Below are 27,569 nucleotides of genomic sequence, written 5' to 3'. Positions count from 1 at the left end.
TAACATATAACAATTACAGCACCGAAACAGGCCATCTCGGCCCTACAAGTCCGTGCCGAACAACTTTTTTTCCCCTTAGTCCCACCTGCCTGCACTCATACCATAACCCTCCATTCCCTTCTCATCCATATGCCTATCCAATTTATTTTTAAATGATTTTAAATAGTATGTGGTGCTTTATGTTTTATAAATGTGGCTTGTGGCTTCGCGGTGAATTGCATTGTTGTTATTTGTTGCTTTAGGCACTAAAAATGAGGGAAACTTTGTTTTTGCAATCCCTGGCTACTATTATGAAGAAAATTAATGGTCTGAAAGCTACACAATTTACCTGATCACATCATGGTTCTGAACTGTGGAGTTGTAGGAAAAATCAGGAGAAGTTTAATGGCTGAGGTGAAGGCAGAGTGGTTTTTCCTGAACTGTGGTGCCTCTCTGCTTTGTGTGTGGTCACTCAGAGCTGAAATCCTCCCTCTGGTTGCCTGGGAAACAAATGTTTCAATCTGTGCATTGTCAACTCTCTGGTGTGGTCTCCAGCATTCAAAATGGCCTCTGGCTCTGATGTGTCCTCAAGGTGTGAGATTGTGCAGTGAACCTTCCCTGTGACCTGCCATTGCTCCAACTCGCTACCTTTCCAGTCTCTGGAATGTTACCTGTCTTCCCTCCTTACCCATGTGCCAAATTACCTGCCACCTGGCAATCCGTCCAACTCTTAATGTGCTCCCTTGATGCAGTGTCCCAAATGAAAAAAGTCCTTGTGCTTTCCCAGTCCATGAGAGTCATTGGGAGCATCGGCTAGTTGTGCTGTACATTTACATCCCTACCAACCTGATGATGTTTTCCTGTCTTTGTATCCACCGTTCTTTACTTAAACATTTTTACTGAAACAAAAGAATGTTTGTTAAAATGGTGCTGAATTGTTGAGTAAAAGGCAACATGTTGGAGAAGTCACGGTGCGACTCTCTTGGATGTTGGGTAAGCTTAAGCAATTCTGGCCACCCCATTACAGGAAAGATAAGGAGGGTTTGGACGGGTTGCAGAGGTCGTTCACCAGAATGCTGCCTGGATTAAAGAGTTTCGGCCACAGGAGAGGGTTGGATAGATTGGGTTTGTTTTCTCGGGAATATCAGAGGTTGGGGAGAGACTTGATAGAAGTATATAAAATTATGAGAGGCATAGATAGGGTAGACAGTCAGAACCTTTTTCCCCAGGGTGCAAATGCCTAAGAATAGAGGTCATAGCTATCGGGTGAGAGGGGGGGCGGGGGGGGGGGGGGGGAGTTTAATGGAGATGTGCTGGGCAAGTTTATTTTTATGCAGTGGTGGGGGACTGGAAAACATTGACAGGGGTGGTGGTGAAAGCAGATACAAAAGTGGAGCTTGAGGCTTTTAGAAGTGCAGGAATATGGAACAGTTGAGCTAGGCATCATGGTGGAGAAACTCAGCGGGTGCAGCAGCATCTATGGAGCGAAGGAAATAGGCAACGTTTCGGGCCGAAACGTTGCCTATTTCCTTCGCTCCATAGATGCTGCTGCACCCGCTGAGTTTCTCCAGCTTTTTTGTGTAACCTTCGATTCTCCAGCATCTGCAGTTCCCTCTTAAACAAAGAGCTAGGCATCATGTTTGGCACAAGCATTGTGGGCCGAAGGGCCTGATCCAGTGCTGAATACTGTTCCAAGATGTGATGCTGCAGATCAGGCAGCATCTGTGGATGGAAAGGGACAGACGCCATTTTGGAACTTAAGGAGGGTCCTGACCAAAAACATCATCTGTCCTTTTCTCTCCACAGATGTTGTCTGATCTGTTGGATTCATCCAATACTTTGCTCTTTGCTTGTTGAATTGACCAGTGTCGATTAGCATAACACCCAACGGTCAAGGAGATAGCCTCACCATGGAACCCCATCAGAGATACATCACAGGCCCAAGTGGTCAGCTAGTGACAGTATCAATCTTTGCTTCCACCAATCGCCTGCTGGGTGCTCTACTTCAACAGCTGGCATGGGCCTGTGGGGCCGAATGACGAGGTTGTGTGGCTGAGGGGGTCTAGTCTAAAAACCGTCCAAACCAGGAAAGGGTTGACTTAACCAGAGAGACTGGAGCCTAAGAACAAAGACACTTCCACAATCTGAAGTGGATGTGCATTGTTACTATATTGCTTTTTTTAATTGTTGGAAAACAGCATAATCTTTCTTTGAACCTAAAGACCACTTAATGGCAGATGAGTCAGGGTTGAGAAAAGAGCTTAATAATCTTAACATCACAGTCTACTTCCCTGAACTGATGATGGTCTATATCTCAAGGGCTTATATCATCAAATTAATTTCAGTGAGAGAGGCTCCGAAGTGAAAGGTTCTTCTACTAATCTGCTAAACACTTGGAGCTGGATTCCTCGGGCAACAATAATTTCATGCAGATTTTTTTTCTATCTATTAATAATTTTAATGCATACTCCCCCAAACAATAGATGTAGCGATGCTTAATACAGCAGGAGATCCGTGTTAAGGAGATTGTTTGGTAGTTCACAATTGCAATTGGATTAGACAGTTGAAACACTTGCCCTAGATTTTAACTCTCTTCAGAGATCAAGGTCGCTCGCTTTGTAGGTTTATTTCAGAAACAATCTGTCGTCCCCCCCCGCCCCCCCATATGCACTTCCCAGACAGAGTCTTGGTGTGCAATTTACGCTTGGGTTTAAAGCAGTTTAAACTTCTGAGAGGGAGTAAACGAGGCACTGGGATATAGAAACAAAAAAACATAGAAAATAGGTGCAGGAGTAGGCCATTCGGCCCTTTGAGCCTGCACCGCCATTCAATATGATCTTGGCTGATCATCCAACTCAGTATCCTGTACCTGCCTTCTTTCCATACCCCCTGATCCTTTTAGCCACAAGGGCCACATCTAACTCCCTCTTAAATATAGCCAATGAACTGGCCTCAACTACATTCTGTGGCAGAGAATTCCACAGATTCACCACTCTCTGTGTAAAAAATGTTTTTTCTCATCTCAGTCCTAAAAGATTTCTCCCTTATCCTTAAACTGTGACCCCTTGTTCTGGACTTCCCCAACATCTGGAACAATCTTTCTGCATCTAGCCTGTCCAACCCCTTAAGAATTTTGTAAGTTTCTATAAGATCCCCCGTCAATCTTCTAAATTCTAGCGAGTACAAGCCGAGTCTATCTAGTCTTTCTTCATATGAAAGTCTTGACATTCCAGGAATCAGTCTGGTGATGTGGTAGGGAAGGGCAGAGTGGGAAGGGAGGAGGAAGGCGACTTGCAAAAGAAACTGCAGACGCTGGTTTACAAGAAAAGACACAAAGTGCTGGAGTAACTCAACAGGTCAGGCAGCATCTCTGGAAAAAAGGAATAGGTGACATTTCGGGTCAAGACCTTTCTTCAGGATCTGTTCATTACAATGTCAAAAGTGATGACCTGTTGAAAACTAAGCCTTTTGTCCACATTTCGAAGTAAAACTATGCAATGTATCCTCTGATTTAAAAATAAATGTGAGCCATTTAAATTTATTTCTCTTAGAAAAATGGTGAGGTTTTAAGAGAACGTCGAGCATCAATTAACTAGAATGCTCCAGCTCCCTGATTCGATAAAATATATAGACATTGAAAATTTGCGTTTCTTTTGTCGAAAAATCGCTTGATGAGGTGGTAGAATTGTTGCAACTCATGGGTTTGCAGCAGATTAGATATAAATTATAACCTTTTGGTAGGGATCTGGGATTCCAGAAACTGAGAGATCGGAGACTTAGGAACTCAGTGGGTCAGGAAGCATCTGTGGTGGGAATAGACAGATAAGGTTTCTGGTTGGGACCCTTCATCAGACTGAAGTACCGGGGGGGGGGGGGGGGGGGGGGGGGGGGGGGGGAGATGGAGATTGGGGAGCTGGAAAATGATGGAATGTGGGATTTTCAAAATGAGGGTTGGAGAAAGATCTTCAGGCAAAGTTGTGGGGCAGCCAAATATTTTTACGGGGTTGGTGTTCGAAGCAGAAACTAACAAAATTCAAAAAGGAGACCAAACATGCAGACAAAGAATGGGGTGGAAGTAAAACTGGAACAGAATGGGTAAATGTGATTAGAATTATTTGCTGCTATGTTTGGTTGAAACTCCTGGGGCTGGTTAGACCTTGTCCCATGTTATAATGTTGCTATTTCTATGTATTTGGGACAATGCACAATCTGCTAAGCTCTTTTGGCTGTTTTTCTGTTATTCCCTGCCAGGAAAATGAACAGCTTATTACTGCAGCAATGCAATGAGATTTATATAAGCTGATTGTGGAGTAAAGCCCATTGACAGCTGTGTTCCCATGCAATTATACATCTGTAGTGTGAGCCAATGTAGGCAAGAAATGTTCTTCCCCCTACAAGATTGCTCCAAGGTTTATGCAAACCAGAGTTTCCTTTTGGGGAATATTCATCCTTAATGTCCGTTTAGTTTGCCTCTTGAGTTTCAGGCTGAGGATTGAATACCCATCCCAGATACTACCTTCATAGCTGACACCAATGCACAGGGCACAGTAGCTGCCTCACAGAACATATTTAAAAAAATGAGTTTGTAGCTTAATTAGCCAATTTTAAATTGCCCTAATGTGTAAGGAATAGTGGGATAACATAGAACTAGTGTGGACGAGTAATTGATGGGGTCAGTGGTCCGTAGGGTCTGCTTACATGCTCTGTCTTCCAATCTCTCCAGGTTATACCTAATCCAAATATGTAGTAATAATAATAAATTTTATTTTCGGGCGCCTTTCAAAGTCTCAAGGACACCTTACAGAAATTAACAAGAGAGAAAAAAACATATAGTCGGAGTATTATCTAAATGGTGGCAGATTGGGAAAGGGGGAGATGCAGCAAGACCTGGGTGTCATGGTACACCAGTCATTGAAGGTAGGCATGCAGGTGCAGCAGGCAGTAAAGAAAGCGAATGGTATGTTAGCTTTCATTGCAAAAGGATTTGAGTATAGGAGCAGGGAGGTTCTACTGCAGTTGTACAGGGTCTTGGTGAGACCACACTTGGAGTATTGCGTACAGTTTTGGTCTCCAAATCTGAGAGGACATTATTGCCGTAGAGGGAGTGCAGAGAAGGTTCACCAGACTGATTCCTGGGATGTCAGGACTGTCTTATGAAGAAAGACTGGATAGACTTGGTTTATACTCTCTAGAATTTAGGAGATTGAGAGGGGATCTTATAGAAACTTACAAAATTCTTAAGGGGTTGGACAGGCTAGATGCGGGAAGATTGTTCCCGATGTTGGGGAAGTCCAGGACAAGGGGTCACAGCTTAAGGATAAGGGGGAAATCCTTTAAAACCGAGATGAGAAGAACATTTTTCACACAGAGAGTGGTGAATCTCTGGAACTCTCTGCCACAGAGGGTAGTTGAGGCCAGTTCATTGGCTATATTTAAGAGGGAGTTAGATGTGGCCCTTGTGGCTAAGGGGATCAGAGGGTATGGAGAGAAGGCAGGTACGGGATACCGAGTTGGATGATCAGCCATGATCATATTGAATGGCGGTGCAGGCTCGAAGGGCCTAATGGCCTACTCCTGCACCCATTTTCTATGTTTCTATGTTTCTATGTAAAATAAATAATAATGACATCACCAATACACAAATTAAAGACAGAATTCGCTCCAAAGACAAAAAATCAAAAACACAATGTGAAGAGAGAGCAGTGGCAGCTAAACCGTGCCAGCATCCACTCTCCCTTCTGACAGCCATCTTGGACACAAACTAACATATTCACATTACACACAAAAAATCATCCCCCCACAATGGTTACCACTGTGGGGGAAGGCACAATGTCCAGTCCCAATCCCTATTTCTCCCAAAGTCAGGCCTATTGAGACCTCCGCTATTGTCTCTACGGAGGCCGGATGCTGTTGCCCCGGCGTCGGGAGAGTCCTTTCAGCGGCTGGGCCACCTGGAACGGCCGCTTCCTAACTGGAGACCGTGGCTTCCGAAGCCGACAAGGCCGCGCCGGTTTGGAGCTCCCAGGCTCCCAATGTTAAAGTCGGCGCCGCCCGCTCCGCAGACCCGCAGCCCGGAGGTGTTGATCTCGGCGGTCACAGCTCACCGGATCTCCAGTGCGTCAATCCAGCGCGGCAACCCAGGCAAGGCATCGCCCGCTCCGCTCCGCGATAGCGCTCCAGCGCTGAGCCGCCACCGAAGCCGAGGTGCTGGGCGGTCCCCACCAGGAAACGGCGCTCCACGCCCGCTGGTAGGCCACGAGGACGGGTCGACGGGGCAGCCCGGAGAAAAATATGCCTCACCGACCAGGTAGGGACCTAGAAAGATTGTTACCCCCTACCCCCCACAATAAAAATACTATCTCTCCCACAAACAGGGCACAGGACTAACTAAAACTGCAAAATAAAAGTGTATTAAACGGATGGCTGCTGGTTAGCAGCCGTTCCCCAAGATGGCTCCTCCCACGATGTACACACGCACACGCACACGCACACACCCATACAAACTAGAGGAACTCCAGAGATGTCCCTCCAGAGATGTTGCCTGACGCTCTGAGTTCCTCCATCAGTTTTTTGCTCTATTCCAGCATCTGTATAGTCGCTTCCGTTAATAACTACGTATCATCTGGATACTTGATAGGTTAGTGGACAACTCCAATGATGTTAGCCATGCATCTGACAGATGCTTCCTGTGCCTGTGCAATGAATCCCAGTGTTTAGGATTCCACTGAATTAATCATCTCTAACAGTCTGCCTCTGCAGGAGCCATAAGAATGTGGTCACCATTTGTCAAGAGTGTTCTATTGCCATGTGTACTGACAACTGAACAATGAAATTCCTACTTACAGCAGCATAACTGGTCTACAAACGCAACACTCACAGATAATGTATAACAAACAAAACACAAGAAATCCAATAGATTAATAACCACACAAAAAAACCTGTCTTCCTTAGTTCAACCGAAGGTAATCTATAGAAGTCCGTACTTTGAGGTTGGTGTTTAGTGTTCAAGATAGTTGTTGGGAAGAAGCTATTCTTGGGGGAAAAAAGTGCTGGAGTAACTTGGTGGCTGTTCTTGAGCCTGATGGTCATGACTTTCAGACTCCTATGCCACCATCTTGATGGAGCAAAAATGAGAGTGCGGACAAAGTGATGTGGGTCTTTGATAGTAGCTGATATTTGCAGCAGCCCCTCCTGTAGACCCATTCGATGGTGGGGAGGCCAGTCCCTGCGATGGACCGCTCAGTGTGGACCATACTCTGTAGTTTCCTTCATTTGTGGCCGTTCGAGTTGTCGAACCAGGATGTGATGCGTCCACTCAGTAGCTGACATTCCGTCCAATGTTTGCCATTTTGTAATATATGCAACGCTTAAGCATCTAGTAATATAATGTGTGACCATAACAATAAGTCGTTATAATGGTGTTATGTGTAGTTGCTTCAGACATGGCTTTATCTAACATTCTAACAGGAGTTGGTCCGCGTTGGATGGGAAGGGACTTGCGCGGAGCATAATGACCACCTTGGACAATAGGGCTAAGTGGCCCATTTCTATTTTGTTTAATGTTATGTGATTAATATGTTTTAAAGAATTATAAAGCCTTGTTGTTCAACAGTTCTCTCTCTTCCCCATCCCAGGAGAACTTGTGAAACAAGCAAAATGCAAGGTGGCAACAAATCCCTCTTGTTGCAGAGGAGTAGGAGATTGGGTTCACACAGGTCACCATCCAGGATAATGCCCATCTCACCTCCAAGGGTCAAGCAGCCTGGCAGAGAGGAGGAGTCTGGTGGGTATCTATCTCTGGCATCAATGCCCTTCTGGGTATTTTAGATGGAAGGAGATTTGTGGTAACTCCACCTTCAGAATCTATTGACAATCAAGGTCACATTCATGTGGTGGTTGAGGATAGAGCATCCTGGCAATTATGGGATGTAAAGACCAGAGGTTTATCAATCCTGCACCGCATCCATCCTTTATTTGTCAGATACAAGTAATGCCACTGTGTCCACATAGGGGATAAATATGTACAAAACTCAAATTGCTTTTATTGGGAGATTGTTCACCTTTGCCAACGTGCCAAATGGAAAAACCAAAGTCTTTCATTGTCTCCCTGCCAACTTGCAATCACATTATATGCATTCATCTTCTTAATAAAATATGCACACTAATACTTGCAGTATAATAATTTAGTTTTAGTTATGAGATACGGCGCGGAAACAGGCCCTTCGGCCCACTGAGTCCGCGCCGACCTGCGACCCGCACATTAACATAGAAACATAGAAATTAGGTGCAGGAGTAGGCCATTCGGCCCTTCGACCTGCACCGCCATTCAATATGATCATGGCTGATCATCCAACTCAGTATCCCGTACCTGCCTTCTCTCCATCGGATCCCCTTGGCCACAAGGGCCACATCTAACTCCCTCTTAAATATAGCCAATGAACTGGCCTCAACTACCCTCTGTGGCAGAGAGTTCCAGAGATTCACCACTCTCTGTGTGAAAATTAACACTATCCTACACACACTAGGGACAATGTACACTTATACCAAGCCAATTAACCTCCATACCTGGACGTCTTTGGAGTGTGGGAGAACTCCGTACAGACAGCACCTGCAGTCGGGATCGAACTTGGGTCCCCGGTGCTGCAAGCGCTGTAAGGCAGCAACTCTACCACTGCGCCACCATTCCGCCTGTTAATTATAATCATCTTTTTTTCATCTAAAAATGTATGTCTGTGACATAAAATGGCAGCCAGTCACAGCCAATTCCCTGGATATTAATGAGGGATTTGCTTCCAAATCAAAATCCCTTTGCAAAAACAGACTGTTGCATAGCCTGCAAGGGGCTCCAGCAGATCCAAAATATCCTTACCTTTGAGAGAGGCTCCACAGCAGAAACCTCCTTGTCTTTCAAATTCCCCCCCCCCCCCACTCACTCATTTTGTCGCATCCTGCTGGCCAGCGACCATAACGGCTGCTGGCGCCCGCATCTCGCCCCAAAGACGCCATTTAAAAACAGCCGCACTGCTGATTCCTGAGCCGCTTGAGTTGGAGGACCACGTCTCCCGTGGGGGCTACGAGTTGGGAACGGCTGCGTTGGGGGAGCAGACCCAACGGGTCTGCACTTGGTCTAGTATACTTTAAAATGCAATAGTCCTTGTTAATATTCATTCCTCATTCATGATCACAGAAAACAGATTGTCTGATCACAAATTATGGTTTTGTGGAGGCCATTTACCTGTGTAGAATTAAACGTCTAAACTTCTCACGTATTCCATAGGCTATCAGCTGTAGATGGCTCTGAGTTTAGGCTCCCAAATTGTCTCATCGTAACCGTTACCCCTCTGATTTTACCATTAATCAATCATTATTCTTTAATTTGTCAGCTAATGTTGAACACAGCCATAATTACCAGACGACTCGCTCCCCTAGAAGCTATGGTCTCTCCACTCGGAGTGGAAAGGTAAGACTTTCCTCATTAATGGCTCTGATTGTGCTTAAAGTACACATTCCACATTAGGAGTGAACCTATCTCTTTCTTTCATTCTTCCCGTGATTTTTTTTTCCTTCCAGGTTTGGCTGCTCTCTTTGTAATAAATTTAACATAAAACTGTACAGAACATGGAACAGAACACCAGTGTTCGTGCCAAACATGATGTTGTTGAATTAATCTCTTCTACCTGCATGTGATCAATATCCCTGAATATCCATGTACCTACCTCTTAAACTCCCCACATATCTGCCTCCACCGTCACCCTTGCCAGAGCATTCCAGGCACCCACCATTCACTCTGTTTTTAAAAACAACTTACCCCACCCTTAAAACTTATATCCTTCAAACTGTGTCCCTTTCAAATTAGTGCTATGGCCTCTAAACTTTGACATTTCCACCCAGGGAAGAAAAAGTTCTGACTTTCTTTCCTATCTATGCCTCTCATCATTTTATAAACTTCTATCAGGTCTCCCTTCAGCCTCCAAAGCTGCAAAGAGATCTAGTTTGCCTAACTTCTCAACGAACACCATTATTGCCAAAAGGCCTGTTCCAGTGCTGTTCTGTTCTCTGTAAGATTTTTTGTTTTTTTTAGGTTTTCAGGCCTTTTTCCAGTCCTATTATCTTCTGATATGGCTTTCACTCAAATTTTGACTGATATATTTCATGAGGCACTTGTAACTGTCTCCCAGTGTGAAGGCACTGTACAAATACAGTTGATGTTCCTTTCGACGGCCACAATTAAGTGAAGGTGATGTTTTTCCTTTCAGCCATTGGATGATTACAAGCCTACAGCCAGCATTTCGAAGTTGACCACAAATGAGACAAAGAGAAAGGAGAACCCCATGACCCAGAGGCTGACTGAGCTGATGAAGCAACTCCACAATGAAACTGAGGAGCTAAGGTGACGGAAGGTCATGGTTTGGAGCATGGACCCGATTCCTTACTCTCTTAAGTAGATCCCAGTTTGTCCGACTGTTTTGGTCAGCAGACAGCCTACTCTGAGTTCACCATGTTGTATTCTCTACTTTGGGGTTCTGTGGCCATCTGAGGTGGCATCTGGCCTGGTGACTACTTTAATCTGCCTGCTTTAGGTCAGCAATACTGCATGGAAACGAGCCCTTCAGCCAATTGAGTCCACACCAAACTTTGGGATAATACAGAGCTAGTGCGAATGGGTGATCAGTTTCTCATCCACTCCCTTCACATGAGGGGCATTTCTTTAGAGGCCAATTAACCTACATGCCCACATGGAGCACCCGGAGGAAACTCTCTCTGTCGCAGGGGGAACATGCAAACTCCACACAGACAGCACAAGAGACGAGGATCAAACTGGGGTCTCTGAGGCAGCAGCTTTACCAGCTATGCTACTGTGCCACTCAGTTGATAGGGCCATGTACAATGTTACTTTTGCAGCCTACCAAATTTCAGTCTTCATGGAGAATTATAATGGCTGGGCGAAATAATAGCTTTCCATCCAATCCTAAATGTTGCCCACCCAGAGTTTGGTTAATATGCCCTCTGGGAATTATTGCTATCATTCTCGTGTAGTGAATCCAGTGAGTCATTCTTAAAAGCCTAGGGTATAATTGGATTTAATTTGCCCATTTTGATTCCATAGAATATTGATTCCATGAACCCTTCCCTCACCACATATTAACTGAGCCTGCTCACAATGGGAAAGTAAAGGTTGAAAAGAGACAAAGGTTGAAAAGAGACTAAGAACTCGGTAAAGTGGACATTTCTGGCCAACACACATTGAAGCCAGTGCCCCAAATAAATCTCCTAAAAGGTCAAAACACAAAATACTGGGGGAACTTCATGGGTCAGACAGCATTTGTGGTTGGGAATGGCAGACAGATGACATTTTGGATTGGCATCTTTCTGCAGACTGATGCTACTAAATGTTTCCAGGGAGAAGGGATTACAATGTGAAAGTTAGATTGAAGAAGTGGTTGTTGTTGTTGGGATTAATGAGGTTGAGAGGAGATTTGATAAAACTGTGTAAGGACTTGATTGGCTTTGATAAGAATTGACGGTGAATAGTGGTTCTAATGTCTGGTTCTAAATATGTAAACTGTTCTCTTGCACAGTTTGTTCAAGGACTGAGGTAGGCTGATTCCAAATGAAGGGCAAAATGTAGAGTGAGAACAAGGGCTTCTTTTTATGCAGAATACTGAGAAACTGGGTCTCCCTCTCTATCTGGACAATGTGAACATAGAAAAAATGCAACATGGGGAACAGGCCCTTTGGCCCACAATGTCTATGCCATACACAATGCCAAGTTAAACTAGTCTCCTCCACTTGTAACATGGTCTATATCCTTCCATTTCTTGCATGTCATGTGCCTATCCAAAAGCCTCTTAAACACCACAATCAAATCTGCCTCCTTCACCACCCCTGGCAGCACAGTCCAGGCACCCACCACTCTTTGGATGTAAAACAATAACTTGCCCCGTAAGGTAAATCAGGGCTTTCAGGTGTTCCAGGGGAAGCCAAGGTGCCTGTTTACTTCATGTCGACCTCCAACAGCGACAAGGTCCTTGAACGGTCCATCGCTTTACATTTGATCTCTGATCTTGCAAATAACAGAGAGCAAGCAGCCTTGATTGCTGAATGGATAATAAGGAGCCCAAAACAATATTACCACCTTGTTCTCACAGATCCCCCTACTGTATGGTAGACACAAAATGCTGGGATAACTCAGCAGGATAGGCAGATCCCCTGGATGTACAGTGTGAGTCTGGTGCCTGTGTTGGGGAAATTGGGAGTTATTTTCATGTGAAACTGAATGGCGCTGGGATGGTATTGGGCAGAGCTTTTTCTTTTGTAAACTGAACGGTGCCTAAATACATATTGTTCCTTGCTGTTGGTGTCCATGGCGGAACTTACTTTTAGCTGCATAACATTTTTAAGGCTCTATGTGCCTAATTTAATACATTTTCATTTTTTATTAATTTAATTTTTGCAATATTAAAAAATTCAAACATTGAAAATCTACTTAAATTTTTTTAATTTAACTTTTGCAATATTAAAAAATTCAAACATTTGAAAAATATTTTTAATTTAATTTTTGCAATATTAAAAAAATTCCGAACATTTGAAAATCTACTTTTTAATTTTTTCGAAGTGCTGGTTTGCCGTACAGATGAGTACTATCACTAAAAAGCACAGGTGTAGCTAACATGCACCATCAGGCCAGGAAATTCTAAACTCCACCCTGTCCTTGATGGCGAGCAAAGATCTATTCTGATATCTGCTTTCTCTGTAGTTTCCGCTGCAGGAAGAATATTTCGCTGAAAGAAGACTCATTTTTGGAGCTGAATAGATCCCTGGTATCACCCGAGTCCACAAAACATCTGGCGAACACTATGAGCTGGGCAGATGTGGAGAGCTCAGTGAATGGGAAAGGTACACATTCTACCAAGCTGCCAGGAAAGTTTACCTCCAGATTATTGTATGATCAGGGCGGGATGAGATGGGGAAAGGTAGACCTACTTTGATGATGCTGGGAAATGAGGTTGGCTGAGTTCTCTCTCTCTATCGTTCTTTGTTTTTCTCTCTTCCGTTCTGTGAATGCACAATACCCTCAATGTGTCTTTGGTTTCTTCTGTCGTTCCAAAGTATTTATTTGCCCAGAAAATTTAAAAACTGCAGATGTGGGAAATTGAAAGTAAAAACAGAGTGTTGGAAACACTCAGCAGGTCGGACTGCATCTGCGGGAAGCGAAACAGAGTCAAAGTTTGGCTGAAGACTCTTGGTCAGAATTGGGAAGATGACAAAAGAAGGTTGTTCAGCAGCAAGTGAGTGAGTCTCTCTATCCTCATTAACAGCTCACGGTAATCACATTACAGTGCCTGCCATGGCTAATTCTGCTACATGTCTGGGGTGCTGTTGATAAAAAAGGTTTTGCCATGTTGCTTGTCCCATGAACGTGTGTTCGTGACCTCGATATAAGATCTATATTTTTATTTTCTGCTCAGGCTTAACCTTTCTATTTTTGAGTCTGAAGAAGGGCATAGACCCAAAACGATGCGAGTCCATTCCCTCAACAGATGCTGTCTGACCCTTTGAGTTCCTCCAGCAACCTTGTGTTTTTCCTCAAGGATCCAACATCTGCAGTTCCTTGTGTCTCCACCTTTCTCCTTTTAACTGACTATTCCTCCCACTTGCGGAGTATCCCCACACCTGCATGATTGAGCATGGCCATTAATTTCAAAAGTGTCTGTGCGCATAGTTTGCACGTTCTCCCAGTGTTTGTGGAGGTTTTCTCCAGTTTCCTCCCATCTGCAAAAGATATGCTGATTGATTGGTAAATTAACAGGAGGCACTGCCTCCAAAAGGCGTCAAATATCATCAAAGACCCACATCTGACCTGGACACACTCTCATCTTGCTGCTTCTGTTGGGAAGAAGGTACAGGTGCCTGAAAACTGTGACCTCCATGTTCAAGAACATTTTCCCAGCAACCACCAGGCTCTTGAACAGTATACAACCGATCAGCAACTATGATTTGCTATGGATTTTCTTTGGTTGCACTCTGTACTTTGGGTCTGCACTACTATTGTATTTTAATGTATTATTGCTGATTGTATATATTTCTGTGTGTTATTGGGCCTTAATGATGCAGCAGGTAAGAATTCCATTCTTCCATTGCCGGTACATATAACAATTAAACACTGTGTTTAAGAAGGAACTGCAGATGCTGGAAAATCGAAGGTACACAAAATAGCTGGAGAAACTCAGCGGGTGCAGCAGCATCTAGGAGCGAAGGAAATAGGCAAAGTTTCGGGTCTGAAGAAGGGTTTCGGCCCGAAACTTTGCCTATTTCATTCGCTCCATAGATGCTGCTGCACCTGCTGAGTTTCTCCAGCTTTTTTGTGTACTAACAATTAAACACTCTTGCCCACTGTAAATTGTCCCATGGTGATATTATGTCCAGATTGGATGCATTGGTTCTGATAGAAAGCCACTATCAACCTGATTTGATTTTGTTTTCTCTTTGTTCTTCTAATCCTACCCATCCCTTGCTGTGACCATGTATAGTTTTTGTTGTGTTCTCCTCTCTCATAAGGTATTCAGGAGGCCTGGCTGTCTCATTGCCCAGAAAATTCTCCCTCCACTTATCATGGCTATCATTCTGCAAATTTCTATTAGAAAATTGAACTTTTATCACAATCTAGATCGAAGCCACATCTGGACAAGCAGACCATTGTGTCAGGAAACTGTGTCAATATTCAGTTTACTCACCTGTTGAATCTGTTACAGGAGCTGCTCAAACTTGTGTCACTGACGGATCACTGAGACAGGATAAGCCAATGGAGCAGTGGTCCCTGTTGCCTTCTGAGAGCCATTATAGGCAGACAATGGAAAGCATTAAGAGCCTGCATTCGGGGGACCGCAGTGTAAGGCACACACCGAGCAATTATTTCAGCAAGGTACAACTGTGGATACAAAAACAAGATGTAGAAGCAAAGAACTGCAGATGTTGGTTGATTTTTTTTTTTTTTAAGGGCGCTAAGGGTGCTGGAGTAACTCAGTGGGTCAGGCAACATCACTGGAGGATGGGTCTCCTCTTCAGACTCATTGTAGTAGGGGAGAGATAGGTGCAGGACAAAGCCTGGCAAGTGAAGGGGTGGGTACAGGGGGGGGGGAGGGGGGGAGGGGGGGGGGGGGGGGGGGGGGGGGGGGGGGGGGGGGTTGATTGGCATATGGCAGGACAAAAGCCAGAGATTAAAATAAGGCAAAAAGCTTTAAGATAGGAGAGAAGAGGCACAAAATGTGAAGCCGGAGGAAGGGATATAAGTGGACGGGGGAAGCGGTGGATGAAGGGGGGGGAAAAGGGGACAGGATAATGGAGAAATGCACGTGCATCTAGGTGGGGCATGGGTAAGGGGGGGGGGGGGGGGGGGGGGGGGGGGGGGGGGGGAGAGAGCGACATTGCTGCTTGTTTAGATATGAGGGGAACTCAAAATTGCCTGATTTGGTGATTTGAAATGCCCTAGGAAGTCAATATAGTCATTGTCAACGTGAAGTATTAATAACGGTGGAGGTCATAATTTTTAATGATAAGCTGGCACCAATGAGAAGGTGGTTGCAAAGGACAACATGGCTCAGCAGAAGGGTGCGCAGTCTTTAGCTAAGAAGTGCAGGATTGCTCATTCTTCCAGGAGGGAGAAATGCCATGATAACATTGGGCATTTCCTTGAACACAGGGAGCGTTGAGGAGAAATCTAAACAGCACTGATTTAAACCAGTGATCAGTGATTAAAACTTGAAGACTCCCATGTTCAAGTGAGGATGGATATTGGAATATTGGTGTTACAAACTGAGTGCTGAGTAAAACAGGAAATATTTTCACTTGGGTCATTAGAGCACTGAATGTTTCACCTCTATGTATGTAAAATTAAAAGGAATTTGATACATATTCATGTTGGATGTTTGTAGAAGATTAAAGAAAAGAGAATAAGGTTGAAATAGACAGCTTCATTTGAGCAACTAGCACCCCTGCAGGATTAATTGGCTGAACAACCTCCAACTGTTGGATCAGTTTTTTAGACCAAATGTTTGTGCAGTCTCATGATTTGTTTATAGAACTCCTGTGACATTCTTTGGGGACCTTTGTTCATTCAAGGTGTTACATTAATTCCATTTGGTGTTGTGCTGATTCATTTAATGACAGGACACATGGAGAATGTGAAACTCGTGATGTTAGCATCACCACAGTGCCCAAGGATGTGTAGATTGGGACTCCTGGGTGTCGAGGATTTGACATTTGTTTTTTTTATTTTTTGTTTCAGTGGGAGGAAACGGGGAGGCCCTTCTTCGGGAATCAGGACACGTTCAGCCGCTTTACCCTGGAGATGGCTCACCAGTACCTGAAGGAAGAGGATCTTCGAGCCAGGCACCAGTCGGCTCTCTTCCGATTGAGGGAGAAAGCATTGAAGGAGAAAACCAAGGCCGAGCTGGCCTGGCTCGAGCAGCAGAAAATGTGAGCCCTCTTTTCAGGTTTGCTAATGCAGGTTTTAGATTCAGATTCAGATTCAATTTTAATTGTCATTGTCAGTGTACAGTACAGAGACAACGAAATGCATTAGAGACAACGAAATGCATTAGAGACAACGAAATGCATTTAGAGGAGAAAGGTAAATAAGAACAAAGTACTGGAACAAGAGATGGCAGTTTGGCCAATCGTGCATAGAGGCACATAGCTCCATAGCACAGAAAGAAGCCCCTCCGTCCAACTTGTTGAAGCCCACCAAGTTGGCTTAACAGGTTAAACGCAGCCCCATTAACAGCCCCATTTGCCTGCATTTAACCTGTATCCCTCTAAACACTTCCTGTCGATATATCTGTCCAAATATCATGGGGAGAGGGATAGGTGATAGAGCAGCAAGTTCGTTAGGGAAAGCGACCATTCAGGCAGGATCTTGCCCCTTTCATCGAGCAAGAATGGTTTGCCTGCAGTCCAGCAGGAAGAGGAAATTTCGTTATTTTCTCCGATGTAGGCTGTCAGACTTTATAATGCAGGCATAATAGCGAGACATTATCATTCATGGATGCAGATTATGAAATGCTTTAAACATGACTCCTCCATTTTCATTGAATTGATAAATTCCACAGACGTCTCTTGGACAAAGGGCAAGATGATAAAAGGCCTGCTATCATCAGGAAGCAGCGGGAGGTTTTACTGAAGCTACAGAAGGAGAAGGTGAGGAATCTTGGCGTGCATTCCCTGTCTACGACCTTCACAGCCCTTTCATCCTCCTGACCCATCACTTCACTTCATTTTACCCCTCACTCTTCGAATACCATTTTCACTCCACAGTCATTCTTGCCCCTTGTAAACACCCGCTCCCTTTCTTGCCCCCTTCCTCCGTTTGCTCCTGTTGTCCCTTCCTGATTGACCCTCACAATCTTGCCTATTTTGCCCCACTCACACTATTGCTTGCTGTCAACCCTGACCTGGTGGGCAGTGATCTTGTGCTTGACGTGTTGATGTGGTGGTTTCTGAAATTGCAGTAATGAGGGATGCTTCACTCTAAGAGGTACTGGTTAATGCCAGGATCAATTCAGTCAAAGCTGAATTCCCTATGAAATCCCAAGAGATTTGAAAACATGATTAGGAGAGTACGCTAGGGGTTTCTCCATGACCATCGCCATCTCACTACCTCAATTTCTATCTTCTCTCTTTGCCATCAGTAAGCAATATCACTTTGTTTGTCGGAGCTTGTTGGGAAATGGTTTTCTGCTATATTTTTTACACCCGAGGAGTGAATATGATTTGGAGACATTTCATGAGCTGAAGTGTTTTTGTGACTGTCTGCATCTGGGGACAGCATCCTGGCATCTGTTTAAAAAAAAAAAAAAAAGATTTTCACATTTTTAGGTTTGAAAAACATTTCCAAAGTTTGACTAAAGTTTAAAAAATAAAAAATATTAATTAAATTAGGCGCCCAGACCCTTAAACAAATTATAGGATGAGTAATCTACCATAGATGCCAAGGAATGATATGCGAAACTGGCACCTCTTTGTCTATTTAAAAAAGCCATTGATGTGCTGTAAAATGATGTCCTGTTGTGGTGAAAGGTGCCACGTCAATCAAATATCTAAATTGCTTTCCTAAAATTGAAGAGACTGAGTGTCTTGTTGGATTCGGTGACCAGTGGCGGACTGGGTCTAAAAATATTGGTTGCCAGGAGACAAAGGGGGCCCACTTCATCAGGGGCCCACTTGCCATCGGGCAAGCTGACTCCCTGGCCAGTCCGCCACTGTTGGTGACTGAATTAAACTCTAATTGCCTAGCTACCTGCACCGGTTTAACGGACCCATTTCTTTTTCCAGGCGGAGATCAGACACCTCCAGAATGCCTATCGGGTTGCCCACGAGGAGAGGAAACTCCTCCTCAAACAGCAGCAGGAGATCTTTAGGATTCACCAGTCAACGGCGAACCTGCAACGGCAGCTGAGCTTATCTGCAACGGGCCCTTGGGTAAGATCGCTTTCTGCAGACTCTACCTTGCACCCTCAGTACATCTCAGCTCGCGTTCCAGCTCGCAACATGGTCCTTTCATCCATTTCCCTCCATTGCATTGGCTCCCAGTTTGGCAATCATTTGTTTCGCCTCCCTTCCCAAACTTCATGAGACAAGACATTGGTTAAGGTTGACATTGGGTTGGTCTGTGGCATGATGGAACAAGCTGAGGTGATGCTGTTGGAACAGTTTGACTTTCTCAGTGATATTGGAAACAACTTGACTCAGTTATTGCACCAGAGAATAACCAAGGGGTATGGGAGGTGTGCAGGAAACATTCGGAAATGTTGATCATTAACTCTTGCAATTGGAGGGGTGCTGTGGTAAACAAAAGTGTGGCATGCTATGCCTTAAATTGGGTCGTTTTGTTGCTTATGACAAGTGGAGGAGCATATACCAGAAATGAAAGTGACTGGGATTGCATTCCCAGCGTGTGGTCCATGCACAGGCTTGTTGTTGGATCTCTTGGGCCATCACTACTCTGCTCTCTCGGTCTGGTTTAGTTTTCAGGAGTGAAGGACGCATCGCCACCCACAGCTGACGGTGAGCCCACACTTCTGCCTGGTCCTGAGCCTGACCCGGGTGTGGGCAGCTCTTCCCCTTGGTCGCTCTCAGGGAGTGAGGACAGTGCAGCCACAGACCGACCAGAGGATGCGCACAGCAAGCTGGATGAAAGGTGAGCTGCCCCATCAATATTTGCTGCTGCGTCACAAGCCAAGCTGAACAGTTCAAGGTCACAAAAATGTATCTCAGATCCTTGCACAGAAGGGTAGAGAAGGCTAATCGGTTTCCAAGTCTCTTCAGCTGTTTTTAATGTGGTTCATAATTATAACAGCTCTCGAGCACTTTGAGTGTGCTGATGTCTTAATGAGTGCCGATTTAAATGCAAATCACGCATTCTCCCTGATCCTTTCCTTAACTCCAATTGTGGCTTTACGTCTGTAAACACACTTGCAATCTAGATTTTATATGTCGGAAAGAACTGCAGATGCTGGTTTAAATTGAAAGTAGACAATGCTGGAGTAACTCAGTGGGACAGGCTGGTCATGGTGGGACTGCGCATGATGGGTCGTAATATTGTGCCCATTCTTCCCGCTGTTCCATCTGAATGATCATCATCCCTTCTCCTGTCCCGTCTGAGTGGGTAAAGCATTAATGGGGCATCTATGTATCCTGGGAACCAAGTAGAGTTGTTTTTTGAAGCCGAACACCTTACTGCCTGAAAGCCGTCTAGATTTGGTTGGGAGTTAAGGGAAGTCGCCATTAGATAGGTGCAGGGACACCGAATCAGTGCCACATTGTAACTGACCAATTCTCCAGCAGCTCTGACTTGTGATTGACTGAGCTGGGTGCGGGGGGGCTTCCTTTTGCGTTTCATAGGATCCTTTTTCAAAGAGAGGAGGAGCTTGTGAGACGGCGGAAGCAGGCCATGGGCGTGCTGGCATGGAAGAGACCTTTGGATAACGAGGAACCGGTTGTTCACCGGACTGAGACGGAGGTTTTGACCACCTGGAGTCCACGGATCAGGGAGCAAGTTCCCGACGCATGGGATCCTTCCACAGGTATGCCTTCAGCTCAATTACGTTGTTGGACTTTTAGTTTGATCTCTTGCAAGTTCTCCTCTCTTGTGCCTCAAGTCACGCTTCGGTCCTTTTCCCACCCACACCAGCCCCGTAACTGCAACTCAGGCTGTCTTCCAGGAAGTGGGTGAAAGGGTTAAGTGTGATATTTATTCTCCTCTTTTGCTGCCCTTTCATGGAAAATAGCTCCTGCTATTTTACAACCCACCACCGATGACTCCAAACTCAAGCACCACTGACCATGAATGAGGGGATGATGCCATTGTCCATGAACTGATGGTGTACAAAGGAGACAATTGCATGTCTAATTATTTTTTTGTGTGTGAATAACCATAAAGTAGAATCTAAAATGGTTTAGATTAACAGCTCACTCCAGGTGGGCAGGTAGGACCCCCCCCCCAAACTGATTTCTAAAGGAAGAACAGTGCAGCACAGGAACAGGCCTTTAGGCCATCAATGCCCGTCTTGAACATGATGCAAAGATGAACAAATTTCCTCTGCCAACATGATCCATATCCCTGCACATCAATGTACCTATCCAAAAGCCACTATCACATTTGCCTCTACCACCACTCCTTGCAGTGCATCCCAGGCACCCACTATGTGTGCAAAAACCCCCAAAAAAACTCACCATGCACATCTCCTTTAAATGTTTCTCTTCACTTAAAGCTATGCCCTCTAGTCTTTGTTATTTCTCTAGGAAAAAGATTCTGACTGTCCTCCTTATCTATGCCTCTAATGGTAGATGGGAAGATGCTTACATAGTAACTTCTCAATATTGTACGCCGTAAATTGTTTTTGTCGAAAAGACACCACTTGCATTGTCCAAATGCATTTTGATAATTAAAACACAGATTAAATACATAAATGGTGCTTTGAGCTTCTGTCACTGTTGCAATGTGGGAGAGGCAGCAGAATGCACGAGTGGAGACACTAGGAACTGCAGATGCTGGAATCTTGACCAGACAACAAAGTGCTGGGGGAACTCAGCTGGTCAGGCGGCATCTGCGGAGGGAATGGACTGACTGTGTTTGGCTTGTTTGGCAAAGTCTTCTTTAGACTATGGAGTGGAACTTGAAGCTTTCAAATTCTGATACAACTGAGAATGCTCGCATTGAAACTTGGCTGATACCAGGCCACAAACTTGTTATGTTGGAGTTCAAAATGAACTTTTACTTTCCTCAACAGGAAAGGTTGTGAAAGGTGCTGGAAGGAAGCAGGATAAGCATAGAATTAATTAACAAGAGTTTGATGATGCTTTCAATAAGTATCTTAAGCAGATGAGAGTAACTTGCATTTTATTTTAATACTCTGAACTCGGCTGGAGTGTAGTGTAAACAAATCAAAACTAATTGCTGCTAAACCTTCCAGTGATTTGTGTATTTGCCAGTTGCTGCCAGCTATTATGGGTTTAGTAGGCAGCAATATGCTTGGCATGTTTTCACATTGTTCATTAGGGTCTGATCAGGGTCATTTCTCACTCGGATTCTCAGCAGGTTTTGATTCTCATTGAGAGATTAATTGAGGGAGACACAGGAACTGCTGATGCAGGAATCTTGAGCAAAACACAGTACGCTAGAGTACTTAATGGGTCAGGCCGCATCTGTGGAGGGAATGTGTAAGTGAGATTTTGGATCGGGATCCTTCTACAGAGGTGGAGGTAGGGGAGAAAGCCAGAAAAGAGGTGAGGGGCAGGACGAAGTATAGGTGGATACAGATGATGGAGGGTTTTGAATGGCAGGTGGGTCGAGTAAGCAACAAAGGCTAGAGGTGAAAATGAGACAGAAGTGCGTCAAATAAGGAGGGAGGAAGAGTGAAGTGTAAAGCCTGAGAGAGGGATATAGTGGAAAGGGACCGGGCTGAAAATATAGAGTGACACAGGAAATGCTAGGTGGAGTCAGTAGGTCGAGCAACATCTCTGGAACTAGAATCATGGTTAAGGTTTTGGAATGAAGGACTTTGACCTGAAGCGTGAATTGCTTTTTCTCTTTCCACAGATAAACTGTTGAGTGCTTCCAGCATTTCCTTTTTTTATTTCTGATTACCAGCTTCTACATTACAAGCTTTTCCCTTTGAGAATAGGGAAGATTCAAACAAGAGGACATGACTTCAGAATTAAGGGACAGAAGTTTAGGGGTAATATGAGGGGGAACTTCTTTACTCAGAGAGTGGTAGCGGTGTGGAATGAGCTTCCAGTGGAAGTGGTGGAGGCAGGTTCATTGGTATCATTTAAAAATAAATTGGATAGGCATATGGATGAGAAGGGAATGGAGGGGTTATGGTTATGGTATGAGTGCAGGCAGGTGGGACTAAGGGGAAAAAAAATTTGTTCGGCACGGACTTGTAGGGCCGAGATGGCCTGTTTCCGTGCTGTAATTGTTATATGGTTATATGGTTATTAATAAACATTTCAATTGCTGGAAATTCAGGATGATCCTTGAGATTGATTAATTCCCTAATTGCCTGTAAGGTGCTTCAGAAGGAGTTTGTGTGACCATTAGAACAATTTGAGAAAAATTGCATTGATGTGTTTAATTGGAAACTGAATAAGTCCTTTAAGGAGAAAGAACACAAGGTAGTGATGGGGTTAAATGAAGAGGTTTTGAAGGAGATTCGTAGAGTAGTACTGCATAGAAACGGGCCCTTCAGTCGAACTGATCCATGTCCAACAAGATGCTCCATTCAAGCTCATTCACTTCACCCAATGTCTGGCCCATATTCCCATTAACTTTTCTTGCTTTTCATTCCATCTCTCTGGAGATGAGCCCAGTGCTTAGTTGGTTTTTCCAATGTAAACTTTCATCGGTATTATCGATGATTTGTGCCCTTGCATCACTTTGTTCCTTCACTTCTTGTTACTCGAGGAATATGCAGCTTTCTTCTTCTCAAAATGTAACAGCTTCCATTTATCTCTGTTGAAATCCATTTACATGTATTTGTGGCTGACAGTTTTTTTTATTTTATCAGCTAATGGGTTTTAGTGTCACTACCAAAGTCAGAATTGAGTGCCTATTATTAATTACCTTTGAGAAGTTCATGTTGAGATGCTGCTGTTCTTCCAATGAAAATACTCCCATTGCTTTTGAGGAGGGAGTTCCACAATTTAGAGGCATTGACAATGAAGGGACAACAGGTGCATTCTAGTCAAAGCAAAGTTCAACCTGCAGGGGAACCAAGTGTTGGAGGAAGTTAGTGGGTCAGGCAGCATCTGTGGAGGGAATGGATAGTCATTGTTTTGGGTCGGGACCCTTCTTCAGGGTGATGTGGGAGGGAGAAAGCAGGGAAAGAGGTAGAGGTGGGATAAAACTTGGGAAGGGATAGGTGGATACATGTGGGGGGGGGGGGGGGGGGGAAGAGTTGATTGGCAGATGGGTGGAGTAAGTGACAAAGGCCAGAGGTGAAGAGGACACAAAAGAGTTTTAGGTTTGGTGAGATCCAAGCTGGAGGGAGGGATATGGCTGGGAGAGGATCAGGGGAAGGAGAAAGAGGAGGCAATAAAAGAGATGGGACATGAGCATAAGGTGGAGGGAATGAAGCATGGTGGCTATGTTCCAATTCCCAAATGCCTGCTGCCTTGTCTTCAATGGGATAGGGTTTTGGGAAGTTTTGTAAGGAAAGCCCAGAAAAAAAATAGCTGGGTCCCTCAGATGTATAAGCAGCACCTGGCACTGTTTTGAAGAAAGGCAGGAGAATTCTCCAAGATGCCTGGCCATTTATTTAGCTCTTCAAGCATGATCAGTAAAATAGATGATCTTGCCTTTATCCACATTGTTCAGTGAAAATTAACGGTTGCAAAATTGCAGCAGCAAGTACGTTTTTTTTTTTTTTAAATGGTTCATTGGCCTTGAAGTACCTTGAGGCATGTGGAGGCAGATGAAAATCATCCATAAATACGGGCCAATTCTAGTGGGAATCTCTTTGATTCTACTTTTGCTAATCAAGGCGTTTTCCAGCCAGTGGTGATACTTTAACCATGGCCATTGACCAGCTGTTGAAGCTGAGATCTCTCGTATCTGTATAGAGTGGCATTAGATATGATACTCCTTTGTGAATCTCTCTCCCTTATCTCCCTTAGATAATTTGAATGTTAAAGAATGCTCAAATTCCCCAGAATCAACAAAGCACATTGAGATCAGCAAAGTGGTAACGAGGAGTATGGATGAACTAAATGGAGAGAAGCAGAATGAGGTAAGCACAATCTCAATGTTCTCTCCAATTATAATAAATCCAAGGAGTATAAGAAATGGGAATACCAATTGCCCACTGGCCCTAAAGCTTACCATAGCATTCATTATGATCATGGCTAATAGAACAGAGAACAATGTCTGTGCTAAATATGATGCTAAGACCAACTCTTATCTGCTGGCACATAACCCATACCACTCCATTTCCTGCATCTCCACATGCCTATCCAAAAATCTCTCAAACGCTACTATCGTATCTGCCTATGCTTCTGTAGACATCTTGGGTAGAGATTTCTGAAGGTTTGCTACTGTCTGAGTGAAGACATTTCTCCTCATCTCAGTCTCAATTGGCCTACCCCTTATTCTGAAACTCTGCATCGTGGAGAGTTTCAGTATAAGGAAACTCTCCAACCTCCTGAACCGGAAAAGTAATCCCTGGCATCTGGTGTGGCAAGCCTTTTAAGAATGTTCTATGTTTTGATGAGATCTCCCCTCATTTTTTGTATAATTTTACATCACCACTACCTGACAGCTAATAATACAATATAATAATCTTATTTATATAGCACATTTTTAGTCAACTTGCATTGACCCCAAAGTGCTTCACATAATTACATTACATTTACACACAGGCAAAGGTGGGTGAAGTGTCTTGCCCCAAGGACACAACGACAGTATGCACTCCAAGCGGGATTCGAACCGGCTACCTTCCGGTCGCCGGTTCGAACACCGGTTCGAACTGCCGAACAGCCGAACACTTAGCCCATTGCGCCATCTGTCATCCCTAAGACCTTTGTGTATGTAAGGATGATACAGTAGGTGAAAGTTTGCATCTTGAAGATTGAGGTGTCATAAAATTTGAAACAGTAACAAATAAACATTAAAAAGAGCAAGTCTTATACTCATTGATGCTGATACTTTGGCTGTCGTCAAAGGATTTATGAACATCTGCTAATTTAGAGAATGCTTCTCCAAGTAGATGCCATTCATTGTCAGGTTGATCTCAGAACGGGCACCTTTGGAATGGGGAGACTAATAGAGCAGTGGTCTAACAGTTTGATGCAATTCTGACACCTCCAATCTCAGCACACCAGCATCACATACCCAATCAATCGTGCAACACTACAGCACAATGCCTGATACCCCAAGATTAATGATGGCAAGTCTCTTGGTGTTAAAGTACGAGTGAGCTACCCAACCCTGACCGACTAATCTCCTCTCTAGAATTGAACTATGGGTTTTGAAATTTGTAGTTACAATAATATATATTTACATTTAAAGGTTTTTCATGTACAGAAACCTGCTGAAACTTTGAAACAGATCTCTACAGTTCCAGAACCTTCTGAAAAGTTGGCGATGAAAGCAGCCAAGATTCAATCAGAGAAGAATTTCCTAATCAATGGTGAGAAATAAATCTGACACAGGCCTAGAAAAAGAGAGATTATGTTGTTATGGATTTTGGAAGCTGTTTATGTTGATGTTCTGGACGGTTGTATCTGGTTGGTACCGTCAATAAATGCCTAATTGACAGGTTTGATCATTATTTATGCTTCCCAAAATGTATGTAGATGAGTATTGATTTTTAAATAATACTGAGTATGAGTTTTAAAATAATGGCACAGTTATAATGAATAAAATCACACATCCCATGTCACCATATTTGTCATGGCAGCAGTCAGGTCCCCAATTGGACACAACTGGTGATTGGTTCCAGCTACCATTGCCCAATTCCCACAACAATTGGTAACATTTAATTTAAAAGACATTCGGACAAATATATGGATTGGAAGGTAAGCAATAAAGCTGGAGAAACTCAGCGGGTGCAGCAGCATCTATGGAGCGAAGGCAAAAGGCAAGGTTTCGGGCCGAAACCCTTCTTCAGATTGGAAGGGTTTGGAGGAATACTAGGTCAAGTCCAGAAGTCTGCTCCTTCAACAGTGTGCGTTGGGGAGCTGATTAAGCTGTTTTTGAAATTAGGCCCTCCCCTGATGTCACTAGAAGGTGGTGGAATATTCTGTTTCTCTGTACCGTTGGGGGGGGGGGGGGGGAGAGAAGGGGGCATTGTGACATCACTGGAAGCTGTTGTTTTAAAAGGTGGTTTGGGTTGGGGTTTTTTTAAGCTTTAATCATGAATAACCCAGCTTGAGAGCCCATTGTAATTGATGCACTGTGAGTGGCATTGTGACATCATATTTGGAAAGTCCTGGAAAAAGGCTGCATGCGAGAACCGTTTTTTGCATTTTTTTTTTAAACTTGAAAGGTCAATAACTTTTGAAATATGTGAAGGAAACCAGTTTGTTGTGTCGAACAGGTTTATGTGAGTAATCTAAAAAATTTCAACTCTAGCGCGTAGTGTTTTGACAAAGGTCACACACACACACACACACACACACACACACACACACACACACACACACACACACACACACACACACACACACACACACACACACACACACACACACACACACACACACACACACACACACACACACACACACTTACTTTTATAGGTATAAAGACAGATCGGCCAAATGCAGATAAATTGAATTGGTCAGCATGGACACAAAGGGCCTATTTCAATGCTTTATAGCTCTGTGCCTCTATCACTCTAAAATAGGACCTTGCGTAAGCCTTGTGATGATGCAGAATTATTTCCCATTACAGAGCCCGCAGCGAGAGGACCCCACATTTCATCACTGAGGCATGAGCTGGCGAGCAGCAAAGAGATAATGGGCAGTGTACAGAGTGAACAAAGGAGGCGACAGAGGGAAAAGTTAAAGATGGAGGAAGCTGAACTGTGCAGGCAACTGGAAGGTTTGCATGTGCCAAATGAGTGCAAGTTCTTTGTTGTGACCCTTAACTGAAACCATGTTGTTGTATTGATATTAGCTGCAGTTTTTGGTGGATAGCATTCTTGTTTCAAAATCTGGGCATAAGTTGCACACTGTGGTCTGATAATGGCCACACATATGCTCTGCAGCATAAGACATGGTCTCCTTTAGCTGAGGTATGTGCTGAAGCCTAAAACAGGAACAAACAAATCCTTTACAATGGTGTTGCCAGGTCTCGAGAGCCTATGCTTTCGGGAGAGGTTGAGCAGGTTAGGACTTTATGCCTTGGAGAGCAAGAGGCTGAGCGGTGATCTTGTAGAATTGTATGAAATGAGACGGGGAATAGATAGGGTGAATGCACAGGATCTTTTTCCCAGTGTAGGGGAATCAAGAACTAGAGCGCATAGGATTAAAGTAAGGGTGAAGGATTTAATGGGAACCTGTAGGGCAGCTTTTTCACAGTAGGCAAATGG

At 44.1% G+C, this 27,569-nt stretch overlaps 2 protein-coding genes across 2 annotated transcripts in view; both read left to right on the top strand.

The window, feature by feature from the left end:
- The window catches only part of LOC129712018 (centrosome-associated protein 350-like), a 29,266-nt gene extending 19,760 nt beyond the window's left edge, over positions 1-9,506 (top strand). Inside the window, exons 8-9 of the mRNA XM_055660140.1 lie at positions 7,614-7,762; positions 9,363-9,506. Of these exons, the coding sequence (XP_055516115.1) occupies positions 7,614-7,762; positions 9,363-9,496 (283 nt within the window). The 3' untranslated portion in view covers positions 9,497-9,506. The remainder of the gene's footprint in view (positions 1-7,613; positions 7,763-9,362) is intronic.
- Positions 9,507-10,239: 733 nt separating this feature from the next.
- Positions 10,240-27,135, top strand: LOC129712019 (centrosome-associated protein 350-like). Its single transcript, XM_055660141.1, has 11 exons — positions 10,240-10,369; positions 12,737-12,876; positions 14,733-14,902; positions 16,265-16,455; positions 17,088-17,175; positions 18,310-18,456; positions 19,002-19,174; positions 19,879-20,060; positions 24,154-24,266; positions 25,559-25,664; positions 26,930-27,135. The coding sequence occupies exons 1-11, from the start codon at positions 10,311-10,313 to the stop codon at positions 27,127-27,129; spliced, it is 1,569 nt and encodes a 522-aa protein (XP_055516116.1). The 5' UTR covers positions 10,240-10,310; the 3' UTR covers positions 27,130-27,135.
- The last annotated feature ends 434 nt before the right edge of the window (positions 27,136-27,569 follow it).

Source organism: Leucoraja erinacea, chromosome 31 (genome assembly GCF_028641065.1).
Source record: "Leucoraja erinacea ecotype New England chromosome 31, Leri_hhj_1, whole genome shotgun sequence".
NCBI classification, from domain to species: domain Eukaryota; kingdom Metazoa; phylum Chordata; class Chondrichthyes; order Rajiformes; family Rajidae; genus Leucoraja; species Leucoraja erinaceus.
The sequence above is the reverse complement of the archived record's forward strand: the minus strand, read 5'-3'. Positions and strand labels throughout refer to the sequence as shown.

What these genes read in the sequence shown, in the direction of transcription:
- LOC129712019 (XM_055660141.1), top strand. Translation starts at nt 10,311, where the DNA reads ATGACCCAGAGGCTGACTGAGCTGATGAAGCAACTCCACAATGAAACT. An exon ending in TGGCTCGAGCAGCAGAAAAT is followed by an intron (nt 16,456 to 17,087) that starts GTGAGCCCTCTT and finishes TAAATTCCACAG; the next exon opens with ACGTCTCTTGGACAAAGGGC. An exon ending in TGAAGCTACAGAAGGAGAAG is followed by an intron (nt 17,176 to 18,309) that starts GTGAGGAATCTT and finishes TTCTTTTTCCAG; the next exon opens with GCGGAGATCAGACACCTCCA.